This window comes from Zootoca vivipara, chromosome 13, assembly GCF_963506605.1.
Source record: "Zootoca vivipara chromosome 13, rZooViv1.1, whole genome shotgun sequence".
Lineage (NCBI taxonomy): Eukaryota > Metazoa > Chordata > Lepidosauria > Squamata > Lacertidae > Zootoca > Zootoca vivipara.
The window spans coordinates 36,060,735-36,087,529 of NC_083288.1; the positions used below are offsets into that span (position 1 = coordinate 36,060,735).

The 26,795-nt window shown below is 48.5% G+C and overlaps 1 protein-coding gene across 2 annotated transcripts; it reads left to right on the forward strand.

Moving 5' to 3' along the window:
• On the forward strand, window positions 1-26,070 carry CYTH2 (cytohesin 2). Of its 2 annotated transcripts, none has more exons than XM_060281633.1 (12): window positions 1-145; window positions 4,169-4,316; window positions 6,258-6,324; window positions 7,654-7,772; window positions 8,064-8,144; window positions 9,952-10,064; window positions 11,018-11,166; window positions 11,493-11,604; window positions 16,348-16,424; window positions 17,181-17,252; window positions 18,758-18,912; window positions 22,341-26,070. In XM_060281633.1, the coding sequence occupies exons 1-12, from the start codon at window positions 127-129 to the stop codon at window positions 22,426-22,428; spliced, it is 1,200 nt and encodes a 399-aa protein (XP_060137616.1). In that variant the 5' UTR covers window positions 1-126; the 3' UTR covers window positions 22,429-26,070. The 2 variants fall into 2 exon arrangements, with proteins under 2 accessions (XP_060137616.1, XP_034991780.1); XM_035135889.2 differs by having other exon boundaries at window positions 1-82; window positions 11,493-11,605; window positions 16,346-16,424.
• Window positions 26,071-26,795: the final 725 nt, after the last annotated feature.

Genomic DNA, 26,795 nt, shown 5'->3' on the forward strand with positions numbered 1-26,795 from the left:
CGTTCCTTTCAGTGCAAGACCAGGCTGCTGCGGGAGGAAGGCGCAGCCGTTGGGAGCCCCGAAGAAAGGAGACACGGAGAAAGTGAGGAGCTCTCATTTCTCCCCTTTAGGGGCACTCTGGTCACCATGGAGGACGGCATCTATGGTAGGGATCCCCGAGACCCGGCCACGGGGAAGCTTAAACAAGGGCGAGGCAGGCGGAGACCCGTCCAGTAGCTACAATGGGAAAAGCGGGTAGGCGGGCCGAGCCATTCTGAGCAAGAGGACTAGGGGGCGGGGCCGATCCCTTACAAAGAGGGGTGGGACTGGGCTGAACCATACCAGTGACAGGGAGAGATGTGCGAGTGGGCCATCTCATTTTATTTAAGGGGGAGACATGAAAATTGTATGGATCTGGTGAAGGACGCCTGACGTGACCCATACCCGATGTATACCATTCGATTGACAGGGCGGAGGGTTTTTTTTTAAGGCTGTACCATTCTAGTGGGGGGGGGAAATTGGGATGTACCATTGCCGTGAACAGCTGGGAGTACCTACTACAATGAAAGGAGGGGGTGTGTGTGGGCCGTACCATTTGGCTGAGTGGGGGGGTGGCGTAAACCGGCAGAGCCATTTCCGTTGGCAGAGGAGGGAAGACTAAAAAAAAAGTTACAGTAATTTAAGTAATGGTCTGTACCATTTCTCTTTATTGGGGGAGGGGTGTCTGTGTCCCGGGGCTAAACATTCTGCGGGGGTGGAGGAATATTTGCAAAATGAGTCAGAGAAGATCTTATCTCTTGGAGGGGCTGCCTTTTATTTGCAGTGCACAGGAAGGTCAGGCATCATTATTACCAAGAACAATAAATTGATTCTTTATTTTATTTTATTGAAGTTGTTTTGTGAACCCAGTGTTGGATGAAAGCTCAATGTGAGCACAATTAATTAATTATTAGTGCCGCTGATTAATTGCACTCGGGAGTTTATGTAAGTGCTTCTGAACTTGTGTCACCTCAGGTTCCCTTGCAGCGCATTTCTTCCCCCACCCCCAGCAGCTCCTGAGAGATAATGAACATATCCCTCCCCCCCTCCCCCGCCGCTTTTAATTGAAATGAATTTAATTTAAAAATCAAGGCACAATTTGCACTACAAACACAGAGGTAAAAAAAGAAGAAGCTTAGTTTTACTGCATTTAAGAATAAGAACAACCCTATCTCAAAAGGCTATCTGTGGCATACACACCACTATTCTGCAAGAGCTGCTGTGCCAAGTGTACCTCCCTTGCTCTGAGGGTCCTCCCCAAGGCCACATCCCCTCCACACATTTAGAACGCTATGATGCATATTTTAAACAGTCATGGCCTCCTGCAAGGAATCTTGGGAAGTGTAGTTTGTTGCTGGTTGCTGGGAGTTGTTAGGAAATCTCCCATAATCCCCTCACAAAACAACAGTTCCCAGTAACTCATTCCCTCTTCACAGGAAACTTTGGTCATTGTCACTCAGCGAGGGGAATATGGAGATCTCTGGAAAACTCTCAGCAACCCTTAACAAACTACACTTCCCAGGGTTGTTTGCGGGAGGCCATGGCAGGTTAAAGTAGCATCGCACTCCTTTACTTTACATTTGTGGTGTGAATGTGGCCCAAGCTAAGTGAGGCTACTCAGGAGAGTCCGTCTCCCTGGTGATGGCGTCCTGGTTGTGGGGTAGCCTCTGCAGAGAAGCCCGCCTGGCACCTTCCTAATGGTTTCTTCAGAACCAGGTGAAGGACTTTTTATCCTCCCAGGCTTTTTAAACCTCCCAGGCTTTTTAGGTCTTTCTCTGCTGTGAATGCTTGCGCTGCAGCTGGGTTTTTTTAATGATAGTTTCATTTTTATATTTGTGAGATACTCCAGAGAGCTACGTTATTGGGCAGCCGATATAAATAAGATAAATAAGTAAATGTTTCAAAGGAAGCCATCTTGGCGGAAGCAGCTCATGCAAAGCTTATTTATTTACTTAATATCCTATCTTCCCATCAAAGGGCTTGAGGCAGCCTACCTAGTTCTCTTTCACATGCACCTATTTTCACCTTTGTAGGTAGGTTAGGCTGAGAGATAGTAAGTGGCCCAAAGACCCAGGGAGTGACCTAGGTCTCTTAGTCTCTTAGTCCTAATGTGGCGCATTAACCGCAACACCATGCTGTCTCATCTGAGGACAGGTAATTTTGCCACATCTGGCAATACCCACATCTGGGTATTGGGAGTGTTTGGATGACCCAGTCACACCCAACTCCGAGACAGGGATGAATTACTAACTTCTTTCCCTGATTACCGCCAGAGACAGATTAGGAAGGAGACATGCCCAGAGGGGTGAATCATGCAATGGCCAGCCCCTTTTGTGGTTTGATACTTTGGGCCTATACAGGCAGCAACAGGCATTGCAACTATCTTGTGTGGTATGTGGTCTAGTATTGCTTTCCTCATATTGAAGACTGGAGAATGAGGGAGATTCACAGGTCCATCTCTTGATTGCTACACCACATTATGAAACTGGAAGCACCATCACCCTCCACATCCAGACGTTTGCGGCCACTGACTCAGATCACGCTTCACTCCTCAGTCCTTACTAAATAGGCAGCATTATTAATGTGATGGAGGTGGTAATAAGTTAATTGAATGTGTGTTCTCCAGTGACAAGCTTTGTCCGATCCAGAGAATACTCTTGGGGGTTTAGGATTATTAAATCCATACATCTCTTCCTACTGAAGAAATCCCAAAGAAGCCAAAGTAATAAATACAATGATAAAATTGTATCAACGTTATTTTAAAAAAGATGTAACAGTAAAATATCATCTCGTTGGTGCTGTCCGCTGCCTGGTGCTGAAACAACACATTTGCCTGGTGCTGAAACAATAACAAGGTTGGCTCCAGGCAGGTCTCCCTGGGGAAAGCATTTCATAAATGGGGGACCGCTGCAGAAAAGACCCATTTTCTTGTCACCATCCTCTAGACCAGGCATCCCCTCCAGATGTTTTGGCCTACAACTCCCATGATCCCTAGCTAAGAGGACCAGTGGTTAGGGGTGATGGGAATTGTAGTCCAAAACATCTGGAGGGCCAAAGTTTGGGAATGCCTGCTTTAGACCTTCCCTGGAAGTGGCATGCAAAGAAGGGTCTGGGCAGGTTCAAATGGGGGAAAGCCATCCTTTGGACTGAGAGTCCTATCTGGAAGGCTGCAGTCCTATCTGAAAGTTAACTTACCAGTGAACTCACTGGCACTTCCAAGTAAGATTTATTTATTTATGTGCTGCTTATATGTCAAAGTGGTTTCTGTAGGATAGGATTGTACAGTAGACATAGAAATGGAAACCCCACCCTGTTCAGCTTTTCCTATTCCCATTCCCATTCAGCTTCAGGGGCAGATCTTCCTTCTTCGCCAATCCCAGGAACCATCTAAAGTATTAGTAACCCTAACCTGCCACATAAGGGACCCAGGTGGCGCTGTGGGTTAAACCACAGAGCCTAGGGCTTGCTGATCAGAAGATCGGCGGTTCGAATCCCTGCAACGGGGTGAGCTCCCGTTGCTCGGTCCCAGCTCCTGCCCACCTAGCAGTTTGAAAGCACATCAAAGTGCAAGTAGATAAATAGGGACCGCTCCGGCGGGAAGGTAAGCGGCGTTTCCGTGCACTGCTCTGGTTCGCCAGAAGCAGCTTTGTCATGCTGGCCACAAGACCCAGAAGCTGTCTGCGGACAAACGCCGGCTCCCTCAGCCTATACAGCGAGATGAGTGCCGCAACCCCAGAGTCGGACACGACTGGACCTGATGGTCAGGGGCCCCCTTTTAACCTGCCACATGGAACCCCTTTCTATGCTTTTTCTATTTCTTTACCATACATATCTGCCTCAGACCCTATCCAGGCATTCTGATCCCTCCCACCACGAGAGATAGCGGTGTGGGGGGGGGGATACACTTGCTCTGCACCCCATCGCCCTCTGTAAGTTAGAGAGAGGAGTGGGGAGCCTTTCTCGACTAGCATAGGCTCCCTGCTTGACTTTTAACACTGGTCTTCCAGGGTGCAAAGCTGACTCTGTGCCCATTGTATCCTCTGACTTGGTGCTCACCTCCATGCTGCAGCTTCCATTGCCACCAGCAGGGTGTGCAATCAAAATGGCTAGAATATTACACTTCTTCCCATCTTCTCCCCCCCTGCCCCAGTGCCTCCAGACCTGACGCCAGAGGAGAGGCTAGAGTTGGACAACATCCGCCGGCGGAAGCAGGAGCTCCTGGTGGAAATCCAGCGGCTGCGAGATGAGCTCAGTGAAGCCATGAATGAGGTGGAGGGGCTGGAAGCCAATGAGGGAAGGTGAGGGATTTCCTTCTTTTACAAGCGGCAGCTGGCTGGTAGAGCATCTCACTTTTGTGCTAAAGGCCCCTTGCTCCAGCCCCAGTGTCTCCAGATAGGGCTGAGAAAGGCTTGCTGCCTGAAGCCCTGGAAAGCTGCTGCCAGTCTGTGTAGACAGTACTGAGCAAGATGGACCAATGGTCTGGCTGTATGAAGCAGTCTCCTTAAGCAGAGATTCCTTAACAATATGCATGGGGAACCTGCGGCACTCCAGATCCTGCAGGACTACAACTTGCATCATCCCTGACCATCAGCAACACTGGTTGAAGCTGTTGGGAGTTGGAGTGCAATAACACCTGGAGGGCTGCAGTACAGAGAGTGGCCACTTCCAGAATGTTGTTTATATCATGGTGCCAGAGCAAGCCTTTCTGGCAGCAACTAACCTCATTCCTGCAGCATCTGCATTCAAGCTCAGAATGTGCTAATCCCAGTACCTCCTTGCCTGCCTTTCTTTGATTGCCTGGGATTTTCTTGCAGCATTTAATCCATTAATCAGTTAGATTACTCCATGTTGGAAAAAACAAACTGTCAGTTGACCAAAAGGATGTCCCTTAGGAATCGGGCAGCATATATTTAAGAGTGTGTGTGTGTGTGTGTGTGTGTGTGTGTGTGTATATATATATATATATATATATATATATATATATATATATATACAAGAGGTTTTTTAAAAAATACTGCAGATGGCAAGCAACCATCTTTAAAGGAAGCTTTCCTCCGCTCACACGTACGTCTTTGCCTCAGAAATAATTGTTTCCCCCATATGCAAATGTAATTAAAAGCTTAGTCAATTAATCAGCTAAAACTCAGGTGATTAATGAATTAAAATGAGACTTTGATTAGGTTGCAGCCCTAATTGAAACCAGGAGTGGAGAGGCCTCCAGGTGTGCAGAAATCCATTTACTGAGCTTCACAAACATAAATGTATGTTTATATTATATTGAAAAGGGGTTCCTATTCATTCAAAACACTAGCCTCAATAAATACTTGTTTGTGTAGGAGATTTCCTCTCTTATTTTCCAACAGCTGCTAGAGACCATGTTAAACTATCAGAGAAATATCCCAGAAACCCTTGGGCTACAGTACCTGTTCTATGCAAGGTACATGATGGGGAAAATGTACCTCCTTGTAGAGTGTCCCATAGAACCTCATGTTGACCATGATATGAACACATCCTGATTCCTCCCGTGTCAATGCCAGCCTCAAGTTAGAACTTCCCTTCCCTGCTTAATGAGTAACAGAGGGTAATCCTATCAACAACCATTATCCATTATGTTTATATATATATATATTTAAAAAATGAGGCCAGATGCTGGAGGCAAATGAGTTCGCTGGTTCCATTTTGCCATTTACAAGTGCTTGTGAACTTCGCCACTTTTGCAAGGGCTTGTGAACTGCCAGGCAGGCAGTGTTGGAAACCAGGCACTGGCCATAATGGATCTTTGGTTGGCTGTGGCACAAGGCTGTTCTTACCACCTTATTTCATTTTCCGAGAGATGGTTCAGTGTCTGCTACTATGCCTTTCATGGTAAAGAGTGTCACCTCTGATAATCCATTGTTTAGAGTCTGGTTGAACGCTTAGGGGTAAGCATGTGAGACAATCCTTCTCTGAGACTGGCAGTGCCACTTTTGGAGTGCAGGTGGGAAGTGGCATGTTTGGATGCTTCTACCAGGACAGGATAAGGTTGTGGCCCAGCTGTCTCCCTGAAACATTGCTTTCTAGGGGAAACATTCAGACCTGCAAGCCCACCGCACACCTGCAGTCTGCAATGGTGCAGAGTCTCAGAAGGACGTGTAGCATGTACACTTCCCCAGCGTTTCCACTTGATTCTAGAGGTTTGCAGCCCCTTTGTTCTTTCAAGGGCCAAAGGAATGATGGGTGCACTTCCTTGTCTTGTACAGTAAAACGCTTCAGAGAAACCGGAAGATGGGGATGGGCCGCAAGAAATTCAACATGGATCCCAAAAAAGTAGGTGGCTGGGGGGGGTGCATGCAGTGACTGTTTCTGGTACCAAATATATGTCAGGATTCTGAGATTGATCAGGCATATTTATTTATTTATTTATTTATTCATTCATTCATTCATTCATTCATTCATTCATTCATTCATTTATACCCCGTCCATCAGACTGGGTTTCCCTAGCCACTCTGGGTGGCTTCCAACAAAATATTAAAACACAGTAGTCTGTCAAACATTAAAAGCTTCCCTAAACAGGACTGCCTTCAGATGTCTTCTAAAAGTCTGGTAGTTGTTTTTCTCTTTGACATCTGGTGGGAGGGCGGGTGCCACTACCGAGAAGGCCCCCTGCCTGGTTCCCTGTAACCTCACTTTTCACAGTGAGGGAACCGCCAGAAGGCCCTCGGTGCTGGATCTCAGTGTCCGGGCAGAACAATGGGGGTGGAGACGCCCATACTCCTTCAGGTATACTGGGCCGAGGCCGTTTAGGGCTTTAAAGGTCAGCACTAACACTTTGAATTGTGTCCGGAAAAGCCTCATAGAGTTGCCTCAGGAAATGATAAGTCATAAATGGCATGTGATAGGCAGGTGGGTGGGGGCTAATCTCTCAAGAACTGCATGGTAAGTGAGGGCAGGGCTAGAGTCACAAATGGGATGGAGTCCCTTCCCCCCCACCTCTGCTATCTTTCTGCCCCCTCCTCCCTTTCTTTCCCCCTCTCCTGGCTTTTTCTCCCTCCTCAGTGGATTGACAGGAAATGGACACTTGCCAGAGGTCAGAAATGACCGTTTTTGAAATTAGGCCAAGGGGCGCAGGTTGTCTGCTTCTGTTCTGGGGTTTGTGGCATAGGAAACATGTGGCCCTTTGTATGTTGCTGAACTACAGTTCTCATCATCCCTGGCCATTGGCCATGCTTGCAAGGACTGATGGGAGTTGGAGTCCAACAGCATCTGGAAGGCCAACTGTTCCCACCCCTGTGAAAAGGTAGCAAAAACTTCATTTCTTTTTTGCTGGACAGGAGAATTGTGAATCCTGAGTTCTCTGCAATTGCCTCAGAATTGCAATATGGTGGGTTAGGGGGCCAGTCCTCCCAAGTACTCTCTGGAAAGTATCCCAATGACTTAAATCAGGCATCCCCAAACTGTGGCCCTTCAGATGTTTTGGCCTACAACTCCCATGATCCCTAGCTAACAGGACCAGTGGTCAGGGATGATGGGAATTGTAGTCCAAAACATCTGGAGGGCCGAAGTTTGGGGGTGCCTGACTTAAATGTTTTGTTAGGTTGTGGGCATGCTTGAGTTCTGGGTCCTACAGTTCTCGGCTACTTTGTTGTTGTTTTGCAGGGAATCCAGTTCCTGGTGGAAAACGAACTGCTGCGCTCCACCCCCGAGGACATTGCCCGCTTCCTTTACAAAGGGGAAGGACTCAACAAGACAGCCATTGGCGACTACCTGGGCGAGCGGTGAGAAGGGACAGGGAATGTGGGAGGGATAGCCTCAAAGAAGTGACCATTTATAACCCACCGTGGTGGTGGTGGAGCTTTGGAGTCTCCAGGACCTGGGAAAGGATCATAGGGATGGGATGAGAAGTAGCTTCGCCTAGCAGAGGGAGTGTAGTCAGCAGGAGAGAAACAAAAAGTGTGGGTTCAAAGGGGGAGAGTCAGGGGGAGAAGGGTGGAGGTGTGGCTTTTGCTACTTTCGAATACAGGTGAAAGGGGAGGTCTTAACTGTAGCTCTCTCCACCTTTTATTCAGGGAGGATTTTAATATCGCGGTACTCCACGCCTTTGTCGATTTGCACGAATTTACGGACCTCAACCTTGTGCAGGCGCTCAGGTGAGTCTGGGAATCCTCAGCCCTCCTCTAGAGTAGGGAGCCCTGGCCTGCTGGAGTAGGTCCCCCAGCCTTTTAGCTGCAGACTCTTGCCTTCCCCTTTCCTGTGCAGGGGGGGGGGGGGGAGGCAGGAATGGCACCAGCAAAGTGGGGTTTCCTCAGCCAGAGACGGCCACTCTTGGCTCTGTTCCTCTGCCTCAAAAATACAGGTGAAACTCGGAAAATTACAATATTGTCGAAAAATGCATTTATTTCAGTAATGCAACTTTTTATTTTATTTTTTTTATTTTAATTTTTACAAACGTTTTCTTTTGGAAATTCCACAGTAATAAAACAAATAGTTACAATAATACAAAAATAAACATCGCTATTACATTTCATTAATTACATTCCATTTATGATTGACCCGCATAACGGCAAATAATTACAATTACAACAAATAAAGGCTTGACATATCTTGCTTTGCATGTCATGCATCTATCTCATATATTGGTTTCACCTTTTAAGTTGCATTACTGAAATAAATGCACTCTTCGGCAATATTCTAATTTTCTGAGTTTCACCTGTAAATCCCAGTCTTGGAAGTGTAATGGTTGCCTTCCCACAGACACACCATGTGGCCACAGGCAAAGAAGACATAGAATCATAGAGTTTGAAGAGACCACAAGGGCCATCCAGTCCAACCCCTGCCAAGGGGTCATACAAGGGGTCCTTGTATCCTCAAGCTTTGTACACACCATACATTTTAAGCACATGACTTCCCTCAAGAATTCTTGGGGACTGTAGCTCACCCCTCACAGAACTACGATTCCAGGCACCCGTAACTACAGTTCCCAGCATTCCTTGAGGGAAGTCATGTGCTTGAAATGCATGCTGGGTGTGCAGCCTTATCTATGAGAGAGAGAAACCTCCTGCGCAGTCGTGTGTCCCTCCCATTCTCCTTGAGCACAGCGTTTTTATACCCAGTACACAGGATTCTGTTAGCTGCATGTGCATAGTTCTTGTGTAAATGTGACTATATCGGGCGCCTTCATTGGAAAGCTGCTTCACCACAGGAAAGCAGCAAATGAAAGGCAGCATAAGGAGGCGTTCAGTCATCTCTTTTCATCAACAATGTTTCCCTCCACACACACAAAAATCAGAGTAATCGAGATAGAAAGGGGCTAGAAAGTCGTCAGTTACAGCACTGTCCTGGAGGTCCATTCTGTTATACAGGTGAAACTCGGAAAATTAGAATATCATGAAAAGTGCATTTATTTCAGTAATGCAACTTTTTATTTTTTTTATTTTTATTTTTACAAATGCTTTCTTTTGGAAGTTCCACAGTAATAAAACAAATAGTTACAATAATACAAAAATAAACATCGCTTTTACATTTCACTAATTACATTCCATTTATGATTGACCTGCATAACGACAAATAATTACAATTACAACAAATAAAGGCTTGACATAGCTTGCTTTGCATGTCATGCATCTATCTCATATATTGCTTTCACCTTTTAAGTTGCATTACTGAAATAAATGCACTTTTCGGCAATATTCTAATTTTCCGAGTTTCGCCTGTATTTGCATTAACTTGCATGGCCAAAATTACAAAATATCACATACAGAGAATAAGTATAGGCACAGTATTTAACGGAGTAGGCATAGAAGCATAGAATTGTAGAGCTGGAAGGGACCACGAGGGTCATCTAGTCTGACCTCCTGCAATGCAGGGATCTTTTTTGCCCAACATGGGGCTCAAACCCACAACCTTGAAATCATTCTTTTGTCTGTTCATCATCTTCCCCCCCCAAACCCAACCTAGGCAGTTCCTGTGGAGTTTCCGACTGCCAGGAGAAGCCCAGAAAATTGACCGTATGATGGAGGCCTTTGCCCAGCGGTATTGCCTGTGCAACCCGGGAGTCTTTCAGTCCACAGGTACTGGGTTCTCTGGAAAGGGGAATGCAACTCTTATCTGGTGCTGGGAACCGTGGGGCTCCTATGTTCTCTGGGATGGAAAATAAATTCAGTTACGCTGATCACATTCAGGCAATCCTATCTTGGCTTAATAAGACAAGAGAGGAACGAGCCTCCTTCACTTAACCTGCCTGCTGCTGCTTTGCTCCTCTCTTTGCACAAGCTGGGAAACAAGCCAAACAGATCCAAACCAAGGAAACTCTGGCTGAGGACAGAAGTAGAACCATCCGCAATTGCACTGCCTGCCCTGTATTATGTAGGACAGGCACCCCCAAACTTCGGCCCTCCAGATGTTTTGGACTACAACTCCCATCTTCCCCAACCACTGGTCCTGTTAGCTAGGGATCATGGGAGTTGTAGGCCAAAACATCTGGAGGGCCGCAGTTTGGGGATGCCTGATGTAGGATCAGCACAGAAATCAGTCAGAAAACTGTTAGAGCTGCAGAACAATCAGCTTTAATTGACATCGCTCACAAATATTTTGTACAATTAAAGCTTTTATTATGCTAGGGACCACTGCAAAAATTGGAGAGTCTTGGCAGACTACTTAAAAGATTTCTCTGGCCTGCGGTAGCAATTGTAATGAGATGTACAGTTTTTAATTCTTATTGCTTCATTTATTTCGTATTGTATTTTATCATCTTCTGTTTTGCTCAGATGGATGAAATGCGGTATACAAGAAATGAAGGAAGCAACAAGCATACAATTAAAAATCAGTACAAATAGTTGTTTGCGCCGTTTTATCTATCTATAAATTTTGCCGCTTCGACCTAAATCAGCAGGGCCTTGGCGGGGGAGCAAGGCAGCCTGGCTGCTAGCCACCCCCGCCCTAAAGCAGAATTAGCTGCACAAGGTGGACGTGCCGAGGCAGGTGCTGAGTCCTTTTCCTCTGTCCTTTCCCCTCCCTGCCTCAGATACCTGCTACGTCCTCTCCTTCGCCGTAATCATGCTCAATACCAGCCTCCACAATCCCAACGTCCGCGACAAGCCCACCGTTGAGAGGTTCATCACCATGAACCGCGGCATCAACGACGGAGGGGACCTGCCTGAGGAGCTGCTGCGGGTGAGAAGCCTGCCGGAGGGGAAGGGGGTGGGGGGGGGCTCAATGGGCCTGCTGCTTTGTTCTTTGGGCGTTGTTCTGGGAGAAGGGGAGGCCGTCGTGGTCATCTTCACCACTCAGGAATCCTGCGCCTGCTCGTGAGACGCCTTGACCTCCTTGATTTGAAAAAAAATGCCCTTTGTCGTGAGCACTTTTTCAACCTGGTGTTCTGTCTTCTCTGCTGTATCTTTGGTGGTCTCCGTGCTGTACTGAAAACACACACACACACCCTTTCTCTCTGCCTTGGGAAGGGCTGTATCCTGCCTGTAACTCCTCCCCTTCCCCCCCAGAATCTGTACGACAGCATCCGCAACGAGCCCTTCAAGATCCCCGAGGACGATGGGAACGACCTGACCCACACCTTCTTTAACCCTGACCGCGAGGGCTGGCTCCTCAAGCTGGGTGAGAGGTGCCCCCACCACCACCACCACCACCACCCTTCCCTTTAAATACTGTGGTCTCTTTCCTCCCCCCTTCCGTTCCCCGCTACCCTTCCCCTTGCCCTCCCCCTACCACCACCGCTACCCGCTCCCCCCGCGATCTTTGCACGTCTCTGCGCTCTCCTCTCTCCCCCCCCACCCGCCTGTTGTGTCATTTAAAGCATGACCTCTCTCTTCATCAGATCAAAGGGATCCTCCTGAAATCCACCCCAGTAGCCCTCCCCCCACCCCACCAGCAAATACATAACCACCCGTTTGGACCCACTGCTCATCGGATTGCAAGGATCGGGCGGAAACCGGGATCCTCTCCCTCCTCTTCCCTTCCCCCTCCCCAGCTCCTCGTTGAGGTGGATCTCCTCTGAAGGATGATGAGAGGGGTCTGCTGGGATTTCGGAATCCCTCTAAAAGTAGGGAGAAGTCATCGCGAGCCGTTGAAACCTCGCTTCCTTCGGCTACTGAAATGTCTCTTAAACCTCCTCTCTGGCATCTTAATATTTCGCCAGTGGCTGTGGATAAGTTTTCAAGCCAACCTGAAGCGCTTGAAAGTGGCCTTCTTTAAAAAAAAAACACTACCACCACCACAACTATGGGATTTTCAGAATGCTGAAGCCTAAATCTGGTCCCATATTCAGACATTCTTCTGCTCCTTAATCATAATAAGTTCCCAGAATCGAGTTAGGGGTTACTAGTGAAATTCCCACCAGAATAACTTCTGCCGGAAAACAATCACATCTCTGTAGTCCCAAGACACACTGTTTGCTGGATCTGTTGCCTCGGGCAGCTTCCCAAGTCCTGAGCTGTCTGTGGGTGAGGCGCGCCCAAAACGGTGGTGCCATTTCAGAGCTTGAATTGTAGAGCATGGGTCCAAGCAGCCCTGTAATAGATGCACAGCCACAAATGGGCAAGGATTGCGTTTCAGAGCAGCAGACGGTGTGTCAGAAATGGGGTTCTTTATCTAAGGGGGGGGGAAGGAGCTTGTGCCGCATCCTCACACCAGAAACAAGTAACTCAGGTGGAAGACTTGAAGGCCAGGGCCTTACCCAGCCCGGTGAGGCTGCAATTGGTCCTTGAGATGATTTAAGTGTCCAGAATAGGCTGCTACTGCTGTCCAGAAGCATGTCCAGAGGGCAACATGGGAGCCAAGTTTCATTTACCACCACATCCTCCTTTCCTTTCTTCTGCCCTTGATGGGGGGGGGGGTCCCTAGTACAATACAGTTGCCCATTGGCTGCCCTTGGCTTAGAGGCCAGCCAATCAAGAGCAAAGAGGAGAAGTGTCAAGAGGCCGAATCAGCACGGCTTCAAGATGGAGGCATCTGAAGAAAGCAGCGTTATTTTGGGGAACCCCCTCACTCCCCACACAAAAGGTCCCCCCATAATGTACACACCTTTTTTAAAAAAGAAAGAAAGAAAGAGGAGGAGAAAGTGGAACGCCAATCCCTGGCCTGGTTAAGATGTCAAGATCCATCACAGCTCCCTGCGGAGGCTGATTATTTTGGAAAACCATTCCTACAATCGCTAATGTCAACCTCATCTACACTTTAGCAGTAGGTTTTCCTGTGACGTGCCAGAGTTTAGGGGTCTACATTATTTAGCCAAGTGATGCCCATCACCTTATATCCAGCCCAATAAAATGTTAAACCCTTCCTCCCTGTACCTGCCCCTCCCACCCCACTCCTGATGCCCCCAAATGCCTGTGTCTGTGTCGGAGGATTTTTGATTTGACCATGTACTTCTACCTTATGTTGATGTAACTTGTTCTCCTTTCTCTCTTTCTCTCTCCTTCTCTTCCTCTCTCTTCCTCTTCCTTTCTCTCTCTCTCTCTCTCTCTCTCTTTCTCACCCCCATTCTCTCTATCCTGACTCCCCGGTCCCCACCTCTCTTTCTCCCCTCTTTCCCCACCACTGCTGCCCTGACCCCCCTCTCTCCTCCACCGTCCCACGGCGCGGACTACATTTGTTCCACTGTCTGAATTCTGCCCCCCAACCCAGGAGGTAGGTGAGAAGAGGGGGGCATGTTTGCTTTGCCGCCGAGAGCTGGTTTGCCTGGTGCTCTTTGGAGGGGAGGCCGGGGGTGGGGGGGAACTAATTGTGCTGGGTGCTCAGGGACAGATTCAGTCGGCTAGGAATGGAAGACTAAATATGGAACTTGGATTCCTTTGTTGACTGGAAGGGGTACACATCTTCATGCATTCATCTTCAGCCAAGGATCAGGAGGACCCACAAATGGGTCACACCATGGCCTAAAGCAGGTCTCAGTAGTGGCATCCTGACAGAGAGAAGATCAGAGAGAGGGTGGCCAGGTGCATTGGAGGACAGGTATCCCATACCTTTTAATAGGGTGTTTCTCAAACTTGGGTCCCCGGCTCTTGATGGACTACAACGCCCATCATCACTGGCTACTGGTCCTGCTAGCTAGTGTATCTGGCTGCAAAGGACCTGTAACTACCCCCCCCCCCTTTTTAAGTTACTGATAGAGATGGGAAAAGCTTGTCCCAGCTGAAGAATTTCTCGGGGGTGATTGTGGGGGGGGGAGCTTAAAAAAATGCATGTGACAACTCGAAATGTATCGCAAGCAACTTGAATCTCCCACAACTCTGCTTTGCTGTTGCTGTGTTCACTATTCAGTGGAAGTTGTCATCCAACAACAGCCAGGGACTTAAGTCTGAGAAGCACCGTTAGCTGAGGATCTTAGGCAGGCGCCCCCAAACTTCGGCCCTCCAGATGTTTTGGACTACAATAACCATCTTCCCCGACCACGGGTCCTGTTAGCTGGGGATCATGGGAGTTGTAGGCCAAAACATCTGGAGGGCCCTAACCTATTATCTTAGGTAAATAAATTGGAAATGAAGCCGCCTATATCATAAAGCCTTCCTATAAATCTGTGCTTCGACTCCCCTTGGAAGGCTGGGTGTCATTCAAGTCGCTGCACCTCAGAAAGTATAATATGGTGCTGAGAAAGGGCAGCTCTGATTTTTCAAGAACTATTGTGCTCCTGTCCTACCTGTGGAAACAGGACGCTGGGCCGTCCCAAAGGCCCCGCTAGCCCAACATCCTGGCCTGAAAGCAGCAGAACTCTTGTTAAGTACTTACTTGTTGCAGAAAACGACTGTGTGCAACCTGAAGGCACAGACACAAAGCACCCACAGCTGGGGAGCAAGAGCAAGAGAGGACTGTGGCTTTCAAGCCCTGCTTAAGGGCTCCCCAGAGGCAGCTGATTGGCCATGGTGGAAAAGCAGGATGTGAGGTCAGAGGGGCTCCAATAGCACTCTTCTGAGGGTCCCTAAGAGGGAAGGAATATCTGCAACCCATAGCCTAACCCATGAAGGCATGGAAGGAAGGAAGGGAAATTGAGAAATTTCACAGGCACCCAGTTTTTCAGAAACAAATAGGGGTGGGGAAATGGAAGGGCAATTTTCCCAGGTTTTTTTTTTCCCCAGGCCTTCACATCCCCAGCTGTGGGTGCTTTGTGTCTGTGCCTTCGTAACTGTTAAAAGCAGAGGAGCCGCCCCCCACCCTTGCATCTGGTCACCCTAGAGAGAAGCAGGAAAGTGGGAGGTGTTTATTAAAAAGAAAAAGAAGGAAAACAACAGAGAGTGGGTCCCGTGTTAACAGGGGGCCCTGAATCTGAAAGAGGACTACTATCTTAATGGGTAAGGTGGGAGGAGCAGAATGAAGGGAAGTGTGTGTTTGTTTTGGATCGAAATGGGGAGCTTAAAAGAGGATGAACTGCATTTTTTCCCAAAATCAGTGCCCCCCCCCCAAAGGCTGAAACATTTGAGACACCTCCAGCTAGACGTGCACTCATGCAAGCATATTCACCTTGCCTGAAGCCAGGAAAGTCTGTTGGCTTTGTGGAAGCATCTGGGAGTGAGAATTTGGGGATAAGTCTGAGCTTTGTAGAAGTAGTTGGCCTTCAAGCTTGCCTTGCATGCTGAAACTGGTGGCGGTTCCCTGGAGGTCCATCTCATCGGGAGTCCTTTTACTGGATATGTAAAGTGATGTTTATTCAGGAGAACCCAGTTCATCAGCAGAATCTGCCTCCCATAGAGGTTGAAAACGCATTGGAAGCATCCTAAGCTGGCAAGCCCTCTCCCTCCTCTTTCGGAAGAACCTTGCCTAGAGGCAGAAATGCCTTTTTTTCCAAATTGCAGCTCTGTTTTCTTTTTGAAGGGGGGTGGGAGGGGTCACCACAAAGCTAGTCCTGCCCCCCCCCACGTTGCAAAACAGCAGGACATAACTTGCTGGAAGGCTGCCTTAGAGGAAGCCACAAGCCCTCCACTGGTCCCTTTCATCTCCAAGTAGCCTGCTGGGATACCCAGTGCTTGCAAAGCAAAACCCACACGAGAACGAAAGAAAGAATATATCCCACAGACGCCTGTTCTACAGGAACTTCCTCCCACGCTTGCAGTTGTGCTTTGTGGTTACGTTGAGTGTTTGCTGCGAGTTTTCTTCTCGCCACTCTGGGGTCCCATTTTCAGATTCCCCCTTTGTCGTTTGCCTCCCCTTGTCAGCTTTTTGTTTGTTTATTTTGTTTCCTTTTCTTTTCACACTTCTGCTGAATCTTTTCCGTTGCGTTGGCTCTGTCCGTAAGCATGGCTTCCCGCCCCCTGAGGCTCCACGGTTGGGGAAGGGTTAGCGGCGGAAATGAAAATGCATCAATGCGAGCACAAATCCCTTCCCCCCTCCCTCCTCTTTTCCTTTCAGGAGGGCGAGTGAAAACGTGGAAGAGACGCTGGTTCATCTTGACTGACAACTGCCTCTATTACTTTGAATACACAACAGTTAGTACGGTTTCTCTCCCCACCTGCTCCCATCCCATGCTCCCACCCTCAACCAGCAACCTGGCACACAAGAGCCCCCCAGCCCAGAGCAGTACCTGCCGCCCCAGAGTGCCAAACGGCCAGGGTTGGGAGAAACAGCGACCGAGGGCACTGGAGGGAAGCTGCCTTCTACTGAATCAGACCTTGTGGTCCACCTAGTTCCCTGTTGTCTACCGTGATTGGCAGGGGCTCTCCGGGGTCTCAGATAGGGGACATTCCCAGCCCTGCCCTGGAGATTCCAGGGAATGAACCTGAGACCTGCCTGCCTGCAAAGCAGATAAAGCTCTGCGGCTGAACTTTGGCCATTCCCCAACCCGGAGCACGGCAGCTCCTCCAGAGTTCAGATGCAGGCAGAGAGAGGGCAGGACCCAGGGAATAGTCTTGCAAGTTCAGCCCCATCTGGGCCAGCAGAACCAGCAACAAACACACCACCCTTCACATTCCCCCCCAAAAAAAAAGCTCGGCCACAAATAAAAGAACGGGGGTGCCATCTGGCATGCCAAGTGCTACAATGCTTGAAGAAGGTGCCAGCCCCGCTTGTTTTTAGCAGTGGCAGAGGGCTGAAGCTGGAGGAGCCCTGAGGTCTGAGCTGCACCCTTCCCCCAAATCTCCTTGGATCAAGCCCTTGTCCTCCTCTCCATTCCCTTCCCAGCTCAGGTTCCAGACACCTTCCATTTCAGCTCCATCTCTCTCTCTCTCTCTTTAATCTGCTGACAGGACAAGGAACCAAGAGGAATTATCCCTCTGGAGAACCTGAGCATTCGGGAAGTGGAAGACCCTCGGAAACCAGTGAGTTCGCCCTGCCCTATGCTGTTTTTGCATCTTGGCTATGGTTCTTTTATTTGATGCCCCATGAAAATCAGCATAACTACTGGGTTGCAGCATTGCAATTGTTATTCATTCCTCTTCTTCTATTTTTTATAAATTCCAAAAGATTCCTTTAAATTTCATGCATTTAAGCCACACTGGGAATTTCCCCAGGAACTATACAGCCAAACACTTTCCTAGAAATTCCCAAAGCTCCTTTTATATGACACTCAAGTTCCAGTCGCAGTTTTCATTATTATTTTTTAACTCTCTCGTTAATTTAACGATGTTACCAAATTGCTGCTTTAACTTTTCCTTTGTTTGGTGGGGTGGGGGAGGAACTTCCATTCCGCCTTTCTGCTGTCACAGAAAATGGCGAGGAGCTCTTAATAGTAACAGCAGAATAGAATCATAGAATTGGAAGAGACCACAAGGGCCATCCAGTCCAACCCCCCTGCCTCTGCTTAACGACCTCCAAAGAAGGAGACTCCACCACACTCCTTGGTAGCAAATTCCACTGCCGAACAGCTCTTACTGTCAGGAAGTTCTTCCTAATGTTTAGGTGGAATCTTCAAGAAATGTGATTATCTGAAGTGTAATGATCACAATTACTTTGATTGAGCTCAGCTTATTCTAGATATGCTGTCACTTGCTGGAGGGCCTGCAGAGAATAGCTAACAGCTGAATTCAATGCAATACTTTCTGCTGAGCTATAGTTAGCCTATAAAGACTCTTTCAAATTAATATATGTGGGAAAGATGGGGACTATGAATCATAGAATCATAGAATCATAGAGTTGGAAGAGACCACGAGGGCCATCCAGTCCAACCCCCTGCCAAGCAGGAAACACCATCAAAGCATTCTTGACATATGCCTGTCAAGCCTCTGCTTAAAGACCTCCAAAGAAGGAGACTCCACCACACTCCTTGGTAGCAAATTCCACTGCCGAACAGCTCTTACTGTCAGGAAGTTCTTCCTAATGTTTAGGTGGAATCTTCTTTCTTGTAGTTTGAATCCATTGCTCCGTGTCCGCTTCTCTGGAGCAGCAGAAAACAACCTTTCTCCCTCCTCTATATGACATCCTTTTATATATTTGAACATGGCTATCATATCACCCCTTAACCTTCTCTTCTCCAGGCTAAACATACCCAGCTCCCTAAGCCGTTCCTCATAAGGCATCGTTTCCAGGCCTTTGGCCATTTTGGTTGCCAATTTTTGAAAACACAAAACGTTAATCCCATGATGTTTTCCTGCCCACTTGCTGGTTGCGAGATCCCGTGCGGTCAGCCTCCCCACCTGCCTTCTTCCTCCTGTGTCCTGCCCAGCCCTCTTTCTGAACCGCTGGAGAGGCGCGGGGGGTGAGGCTGCTCACAGACACCAGCCATTCTCAATGACTTCTCTCTCTCTCTCTCTCTCTCTCTCTCTCTCTCTCTCTCTCTCTCTCTCTCTCTCTCCCTCTCTCTCTCCTCCCTTTTCTTTGTTATTAGAATTGCTTTGAGCTCTACATTCCCAACAACAAGGGCCAGCTCATCAAGGCCTGCAAGACGGAGGCAGACGGGCGTGTGGTCGAGGGGAACCACATGGTCTACCGCATTTCGGCGCCAACGCAGGAGGAGAAGGATGAATGGATCAAATCCATCAAGTGAGGATAAGGCACCATTCCAGGGGGAGGGGGTTTCCCTGGGAATCCTACCCCCATCAACAGAATTTTCTTCCTGTATCTCTAGCCAAGGAATGGAGAACCTGTGCTCCCCTAGAGGTTGCTGGACATGCAGCTACCATCACTCCTGGTCATTGGCTGTGCTGGCTGGGGCTGATGAGAGTTGAGCATCCTGAGATACCTAGAGGGGAGCCATAGGTTCTGCAGCCCTTCTTAAAACCTTGGATACCACACTCACCTTCCAGAGAATTTGACACACCTCATTCAGATTTCTAGACCTTACTTATCCTAGGGCATCTCTCGTTAGGCTCCCCAGGCCCATCCTTAACCTCAACCTGAAATGCACCTTGATCTTTTAATTCAGCCTTTTGGGGAGCCGCTTTAATTAAAAAATGCATTCGGGGACCATTCCCCCCCCATTTTTTTCTTCTTTGTTTTCATTTCTTTATTTATTAGACTCTTCTCTCCTGGCCCTTCATCATAAGATCTCAGGGCGGTTGACATGGTAAAAATATAAGGTAAAAGCACAAATAAATAGTTGAAACAGAAACATACCCAACAATACCACCCCCCCAAAAAAATAAACACATTTAAAAGGCTGTAAATATGAATCAGCCAAAGGCATGGTTGAAGAGGAGCATTTTCGCCAGGTGCCTAAAGATTATATAATGAAGGTGCCAGGCGAACCTCCCTGGTATTTATATGCTGCCGCAACCCACCTTAGATCAGGCTGCAACATGGGTCCCAAGCCACTTATTTAAAGACCAGCATTTTAATACATATATTCCTTGTCCACTTTTTGATGTTCTCTCTCCAGCTTTTTTCAGGGCACCCCTGGCATCATGGACATGGTTTACGAGATGCCTTTTCCCTAAGAATGTTTGGGATGTGATGTTCAAGGGAGGCAAAGCTGCTGGAGATCTAACATTCCCAGGGAACGTAGGAAGCTGCCTGATACTGAACCAGACCGTTGGCCTCAGGGGCGTGGCGATGGGGGCGGGCCACCCCGGGTTCCACTTAGGGGGGGAGACAATTTGGCACCTCCACCGACGATGGCCGCCGACGGGCCGCGGCAAGTGATCCGAGGCCCCAAGGCCACGCGTCACGGAGCCTGCCGAGGGTTGGGCCTGGCCTGGGGAAGTTCCACTTGGGGGGGGTGACACTTAAAAGGCAACGCGGAAGCTGTATGTCCTTTTACGGTGGGTGCGCTGCTTCCCCAGGCCAGGCCCAGCCCACAGCAGGCTCCGTGACGCACAGCCCACCCGCCACTGTTGAGTGGCATGTAAAGCAACCAACAGAGCCTCGCCTCGCCCCTCCCAGAGTTTCTGGCTGGAGGCGCGCGGCTTTGGAAGCGCGGGGGGGCGGTGATACCACGGCCCCCATTACATAGCGGCGACCCCCCCCCCCCCAGGTGCATGGCAATTTGTGCACCCGCTGTAAAAGAACATATAGGGTTGTGTTGCCTTACAAGGCAATGCGGCAGCTGTATGTCCTTTTACGGCGGGTGGGCCACTTTCCCAGGCCAGGCCCAGCCCCCATCAGGCTCCACGATGCGCAGCCCCGCCTGCCACTGTTGAGTGGCATGTAAAGCAGCCAATGGAGCCTCGCCTCGCCCCTCCCAGAGTTTGTAGCTAGAGTCGTTACGTAGCAGTGTCGCCCCCCCCCCCGGGTGCATGGCAATTTGCCGCCCCGGGTGTCAAGGCGCCTTGCTATGCCCCTGGTTGGCCTATCTAGCTCTGTACTGCCTACACTGACTGGCAGTGACACTCCAGGCTTTCAGGCAGGGAGTCTCTCCCAGCCCTATCTGAAGTTGCCAGGGATTGGACCCAACACCTTCTGCATGCAAAGCAGATGCTCTGCCGCTGAGATGTGGTCCTTCTGCAAGGATTCTGCAAGGATTCCTATAGGCAGGGAGGGAGAAGGCCATCGCAGTTGAGCAAGTTAGAACTGGTACATTTCGGGTAGACCCTGGGGCTACGAACCAAGAGCTGCTCCCAAGACTGACACATTCATTTAAATTTCCTTTTCTCATTTCCCCCCAGCCATTGAGATCGGGAGTCGGACAAAGCTTTTAAATGATGGTTAAGCTATTTTTTTTTCTCAGATGAAAATGAAATTAAAGCATCTCCCTCAGAAATCTGATGTGCAGCAGCATTGCAGGAAAACTTGGGGTTGATTGGATGAGAATTGGATGCGTCAATTTGAGAAGGGTTGTGTTAATAATGTAGCCGTGACACCTCCTTTCTTAAAGAGGGTGGGTGGTGATGCATTTGCTGTTTTGGAAATAGCAACACAGATTGTGAGTCACCCATTCTAACCCTTACTTGGAAAAACCCCAACTTCACAGGCTCCCTGCAGATTTTGAGAAATCGGCAGCAGATTTCTCAAAATGTTCCTCTTTTGCTCTGACCACAACAAACATAATTGCACCCTCTCTCTTTTTTTTTCCTTCCCCCGCCCCAGCTTTCTACTCCTTTTAAGCAAATGTTTCTATACTACTCTTAGTAGGTCAATCTCATGTTGCTAGTTGCAGACCACTGACCTGGAGCAGTTACAGTGACTCTGGCCCTCCAGAAGTTGCTGAACTGCAGTTCCCATCAGCCACAGCAAGCAGGGCCAGTGGCCACCGTTGATGGAGTTGCAATTTCAGCAACATCTAGAGAGTCAAAGGTTCGTCAGGCCTAGCCTAGAGAATCCAGGAATCCTGGCTTTCCGGGCTTCCTTATTTCCTCTGTTGAATCACAGTCCTCTCCCAAGAAGGGAATAGACCAGAAGTCTTGCATCCCAGCTGTGGCTATTCCTACCATAGTTTCCTGCTTCTCCCTGCTTTCCCCAAATGACACATGTCTGGCCTGTGTTCCGATTTCCTCTTCATCCCATCTCCTACATCTCCTTCAGGCAGTCTGTTCCACCGCTGCCCCGCTTAAGTGTTTCTCATGCTTATCTTGTCAAAGATCCATATGCTACCTAATTTTGTTCCTTATGGCAGTGTTTCTCAACCAGTGTGCCTCCGGATGTTTTGGGACTACAACTCCCATCATTCCTGACCACTGGTCTTGCTAGCTAGGGATGATGGGAGTTGTAGTCCCAAAACATCTGGAGGCACACTGGTTGAGAAACACTGCCTTATGGGCTGCATGGAATGCAAGCAAAGAGACGGACAGGTTGCTGGCAGCAGACCAAGGTTGGCGCAGTGCTCTGTTCTTCCTGACGGACCAGACTCCACCAATCCCAGCACTCCTTTGACCCATCCAAAACACGGTGTGCTGTGCCACACACCAGCTTCAAGCTGGGACAGAGCAGAGTGCCGTGCAATGCCAGAGGTTTCTCCCCCCCCCCCCCGCATGCACACGCATCAACTCCCAGATTGGTGGCTTACCTGTCCCCATTCCTCCCTTTGCCCCTCCCAGGGCTGCTGTGAGCGTGGATCCATTTTACGAGATGCTGGCCGCCCGCAAGAAACGGATCTCGGTGAAGCAGAAGCAGGAGCAGGCATGAAGCGGGGATCCTCCTGCCCCTCCTCCTTCCTCCCTTCCTTCCTGCATCCCCTCTAGGACCTGCCGACAAACCCACCTGCGTTGAGCTCCATGAAACCAACCAGCCAGCCAACCCCCCTGCCCCCTTTTCCTTTGGATCGTTGGACCACCACGCAACTCTGCCAGCCTGATGGCATGCCAGCACACCCGACGCCCTCTGCCCGCCTTCCCCTGGCTCACGTCTCCGGAGCTTCCACTTGGCCTTCTAGGATTTGCCTACGGGGGCATGAACTTGGGAACTGTCTGCGCCAGGGGCTCTGCAAGAGTCTGAAGAGGGCCTTCCTGTTTGGGGGGCCGGCTTCTCCCTCTCTGAGCGGCTTCTTGTCTTAGCCCCCAGCAGACTCTGGCAGATGCCTTTGAAGCCCCCTCTGCTGCTTGACCCCACCTGGACTGAGAGGGCGACACTCTGGGACTACATTAAGGGCAGGTTCCCCCGCCTGATTGGACCTTCCGATTATACCTGTTTATGCTTCCCCATTTTAGAGCCAGTCTACATGCTCAGAATAATGAGATGGGAACGCTCTCTCGGGACTGTACCACTTCAAAATGCAGGCGGGAAATGGCACATTTCCCCTGGCCAACTGCATAAAAACAGCACCCTGCACACCTAAGCAAAGCATGTGCAAGAGTAAACTAGTATCTCTCTCTGATATGCTAGTTTTTCTCTGTAGGGGGAGGTTTTTTCTTCTTTGTTTTTACTGCAGGGGAATATTCAGTCCCCTGATTTCCCCCACCTGCATTCTAGTGCTGGTACAGTTCCGGGAGAGCTGTTCCACACCCATTTCCCTGAAGGTGTCCCTTAGAGTCTCTTGCCAAACCAGCTACACTGTGTCTCCCAGTATTCCGGCTCTGAACCTCTAAGTAAGTACCAAGGGCTGTACTGCTATACCCCCCCCCCCCCCCCGTTAAGTTGGCATTTGCTCTGCGAAAGGAAGTGAACATAACTGACAGCCAGGAGGGGGCAGCAGAGAGCCAGACAGACCAATGCGCGCACACACTGACACGATTTCAAACACTACCCAATTCCTCTACAGCAGGAATAGCCAGCACATTTGTGGAACTTGACAGCTCTTGATTCTTCACAGCCAGGGGACAGGGTCGGAAGAAACCTTCAAGTCCCTCTTTACTGCCGTCACTGCCATTTCCAAGAAATTGAGCTGCTACTCACAAACCTTTGCAGACGCAACTGGACCATTGTCTGTGAAATCAGTTCTGCTTTTCCCTGCTCCAAAGTCCTTCTCTTTTCAAAGACTTTGACTTGATGGTAGAGATCTGGGGCTTCCCTCTGGAGTTTTTCCCCCCCAAATGTCTCCATAACTTTGAAAGAGGAATCTGATAAGGAACTTTGGCTTCAGACCAGCGATCTCTGTAAGAAGGCCTCTCCTGTGCTGAGACGACATGGTGGAAGTGGTTGATGCCAAAGTTCTGCCTGAAATGAACTGAAATTTGAAGCAACTCCCTCTCCCTCCCTCTCTCCCCCCCCCCATCCCATCCCATCCCAAACAGTTTACTTTGAGGTTAGGACTCCTGTCTAAAACCAAAAGGCTCTTCCATAACACAAAACAGGTGAGCATTCCCTGAACACACTTTGACCTCTCATGGCTGAAAAATCGGGATGGTTCAATGTTGGATATTCCCCACCTTCCCCAATACCTGCAGCAGGAAGTCAAACTCGGATAAGTGCTTGATGAGCTCAGAGGCCAGGATGGGATGTTTCCATAAAAATTAGCCCAGAGTAAAAGAGAGTGACCTTTTGAATGTGCTGGAGATCTAGCTAGCTTCTACAGCTTCTAACCAGATAAAGCTCTAAATTATTGGGTGGGACATTGTACCTCTTTGTCCCACAACTCTCTAACTAGAAATCTCGTCTTCCACCACTTAACTTGCCTCAGGCAAACCCTTTGGTGTGGCAGCTGGGGTCCTGCAGGACTTCTTATGGTCCTGAGGTGTTATTTGCTAGAGCCACGTGAAGCACTTTTCAACAAAAGTTTATAAACTCCTTTGCAAAGATCTGGTGAGATTTGCTGCAGAGTGCTTGTGAGCCTGCAAAAGTCTTTGACTGCAACAGGAGTGTGGCCTTGTCTTTTTCTGCTGTGAGCATTTTAAACTTTGCAATACCCGCAAGCCAGAGATGAAGTGCATTTTTTTAGGACCGGCCATTTAAAATCCTGTTGAGTTGAAACTTGAAACGTAGGTAGATCTGGTTTGAGGCATCCTGGATTTTAAAGGGGCGTAGTTTGGTCTCAGTCACAGTGAGATCCACTCTTTCCATATGGAAGAAAGGCAAAAGGATTCAAGGCAGGACAAGGAAAAGAAAACAGTTTGGTATTAATTTTCAGTTAATATGGGTGTGTGAGAGAGAGCTATTCCGTTTGGGTGTAAATGACATGGTAAGGGCCAAGTTTAATTAGAACTTGATAGAAATTATGTGTCATTGACTGACTGAATTGGGTCACTTGATATTAAAGATGGCAAACCAGCCGTCTTTATTCTCTCAATTCAACTTTTCCAAATTTATGGGAAGTATATATTTACAATTAACTCTGCTGAACAGGCCATTCCCCTTGCCCAATTAAATTATTTCATTGCTCCCAAAGCGCCTGGAAATTTTGATCCTAGCAGCTGTCATCAGTCGCCCACTCTTCCCTGAAATCCTAGAAGCCTGTATTCTATACTACTAGAAGCCAGTTCTAGGAAATTCCAAGTTTACAGCCCTTTTCCTGTTAGATCTCACTGCCTTGCCATAGTCCCCTTTTAGTTCTGAGAAAAACTCCTGACTTTAAATGTGCCTGCATTGAAGAGGCACATTTTTCTAAATGCAAATATTGGCTACTCTGGAGTGGGGTGCTGATAATTAATCAGGATTGCAGCAGGCAGGGAGGGAGGGGGAGTTTGACACATCACCTGGCAAAATATTGTGCCGCCCAAGCTGCTGTTTGCATTGGGATGGCAGCTCCCATTGCACATTTTAATGAGCATGACTGCAGCAAGAAAATGAAAATATTCCATCTCCTGCCCTACTGCGATCTTAATAATTATTCACCACCATCACCATGGCTGTTTGCATTTTTTAAAGTGTGCATATTAATTATAAAGGTGCATTTAATGCCACTTATAGTTTGGCTCTTGAGTCCCAGTTTTTTCTCTCTGGCCATTTGTGGCTAGTTTTCTCTCCAGCATTACATGCAAACAGCTTTTCTCTCTTCCCCCACCTTCATCCCGCCTCCAAATCATCTCATTTTTTGACTTTTACAAGAAGCTATTCACACAGTAGCTCTGGCAACGCCCAGAATTGGTGCAATTGAAAGATGAGGAATAGTTCTACAGCAATATCAATGGTAAAATTTTTACTCTTACCACCCCCTCCCATGGCAAACTTCTCATTGTGGATTTGTATACCTGTGTTGCTGGAGTGGGGGCAATATAACAGCCCCCACCTGTTCCAGAACAAGAAAGAAAGAAAAGTGGGCATTTTTTCTTGTTTTTAAATCCATTTCCTTTTATGATGACAATGTCTCTTTTTTAAAAAAGAAAAAAATGTTAATTATTATTTAAATTTTAATGTATGCATCGTTGGATGATATGTAAACACTGCAGACTTGTCTATGTGTTGCAGGAGTCTTTATTATTAGTATTAATTGAACCTGAAAGAGCCAAGATGGAGCAATTGCACACAGTTGGGGGAAACTGAATCATTTTTCCCAATCTGGGGAACAGCGGGTGCAGCTAAACGTGGGCTGGACTGGATATCATTGGGTTTCACCTCTCATCAGCCTCTGCCAGCACTGCCAATGGTCTGGAGGTGATGGGGGTTGGAAGTCCAGCAACATCAAGGTTTCCCACCCTTGAATCAAAGGTTGAGAGAACAAGCTCTTCCATTGGGATCTAACTGAGAAAGTAAGCTGGTTTGGGGGGCCCAGCAAATGTACAACCTCACCCCCTCTCTGGCGTAGTGATGGGTGAGCTCCACTCTCTCCCCCATTCCAAAAAAAGGGGGGGATAGCTCATCTTATTTCCAAATCCAAATTTGGAGTGAGTCTCCTATGTGTATTTACCCAGTCCTCTTCACCACACCCACCCACTGTCTTCCCTCCATCCTCTCTTATGAAGACTGGTGCTTTGAAGTGCTCCAGTAGCAGCAAACGGGGAGAGAGGAAAGGAAGAAGATCTCTTCTGCCTTCCTGCTGCGAAGCAGACTCTGAGAAACAGCCATTCCAGGGTTTACTTTCAGCCAGGTGTTGGCCCTCTGCATAGCAACACATCAGGCAAAAGGACGAGGGACTTTGTTACAGAGCACCAGCTCTGTGCACTGTGGTTCAAGGGTGTGGC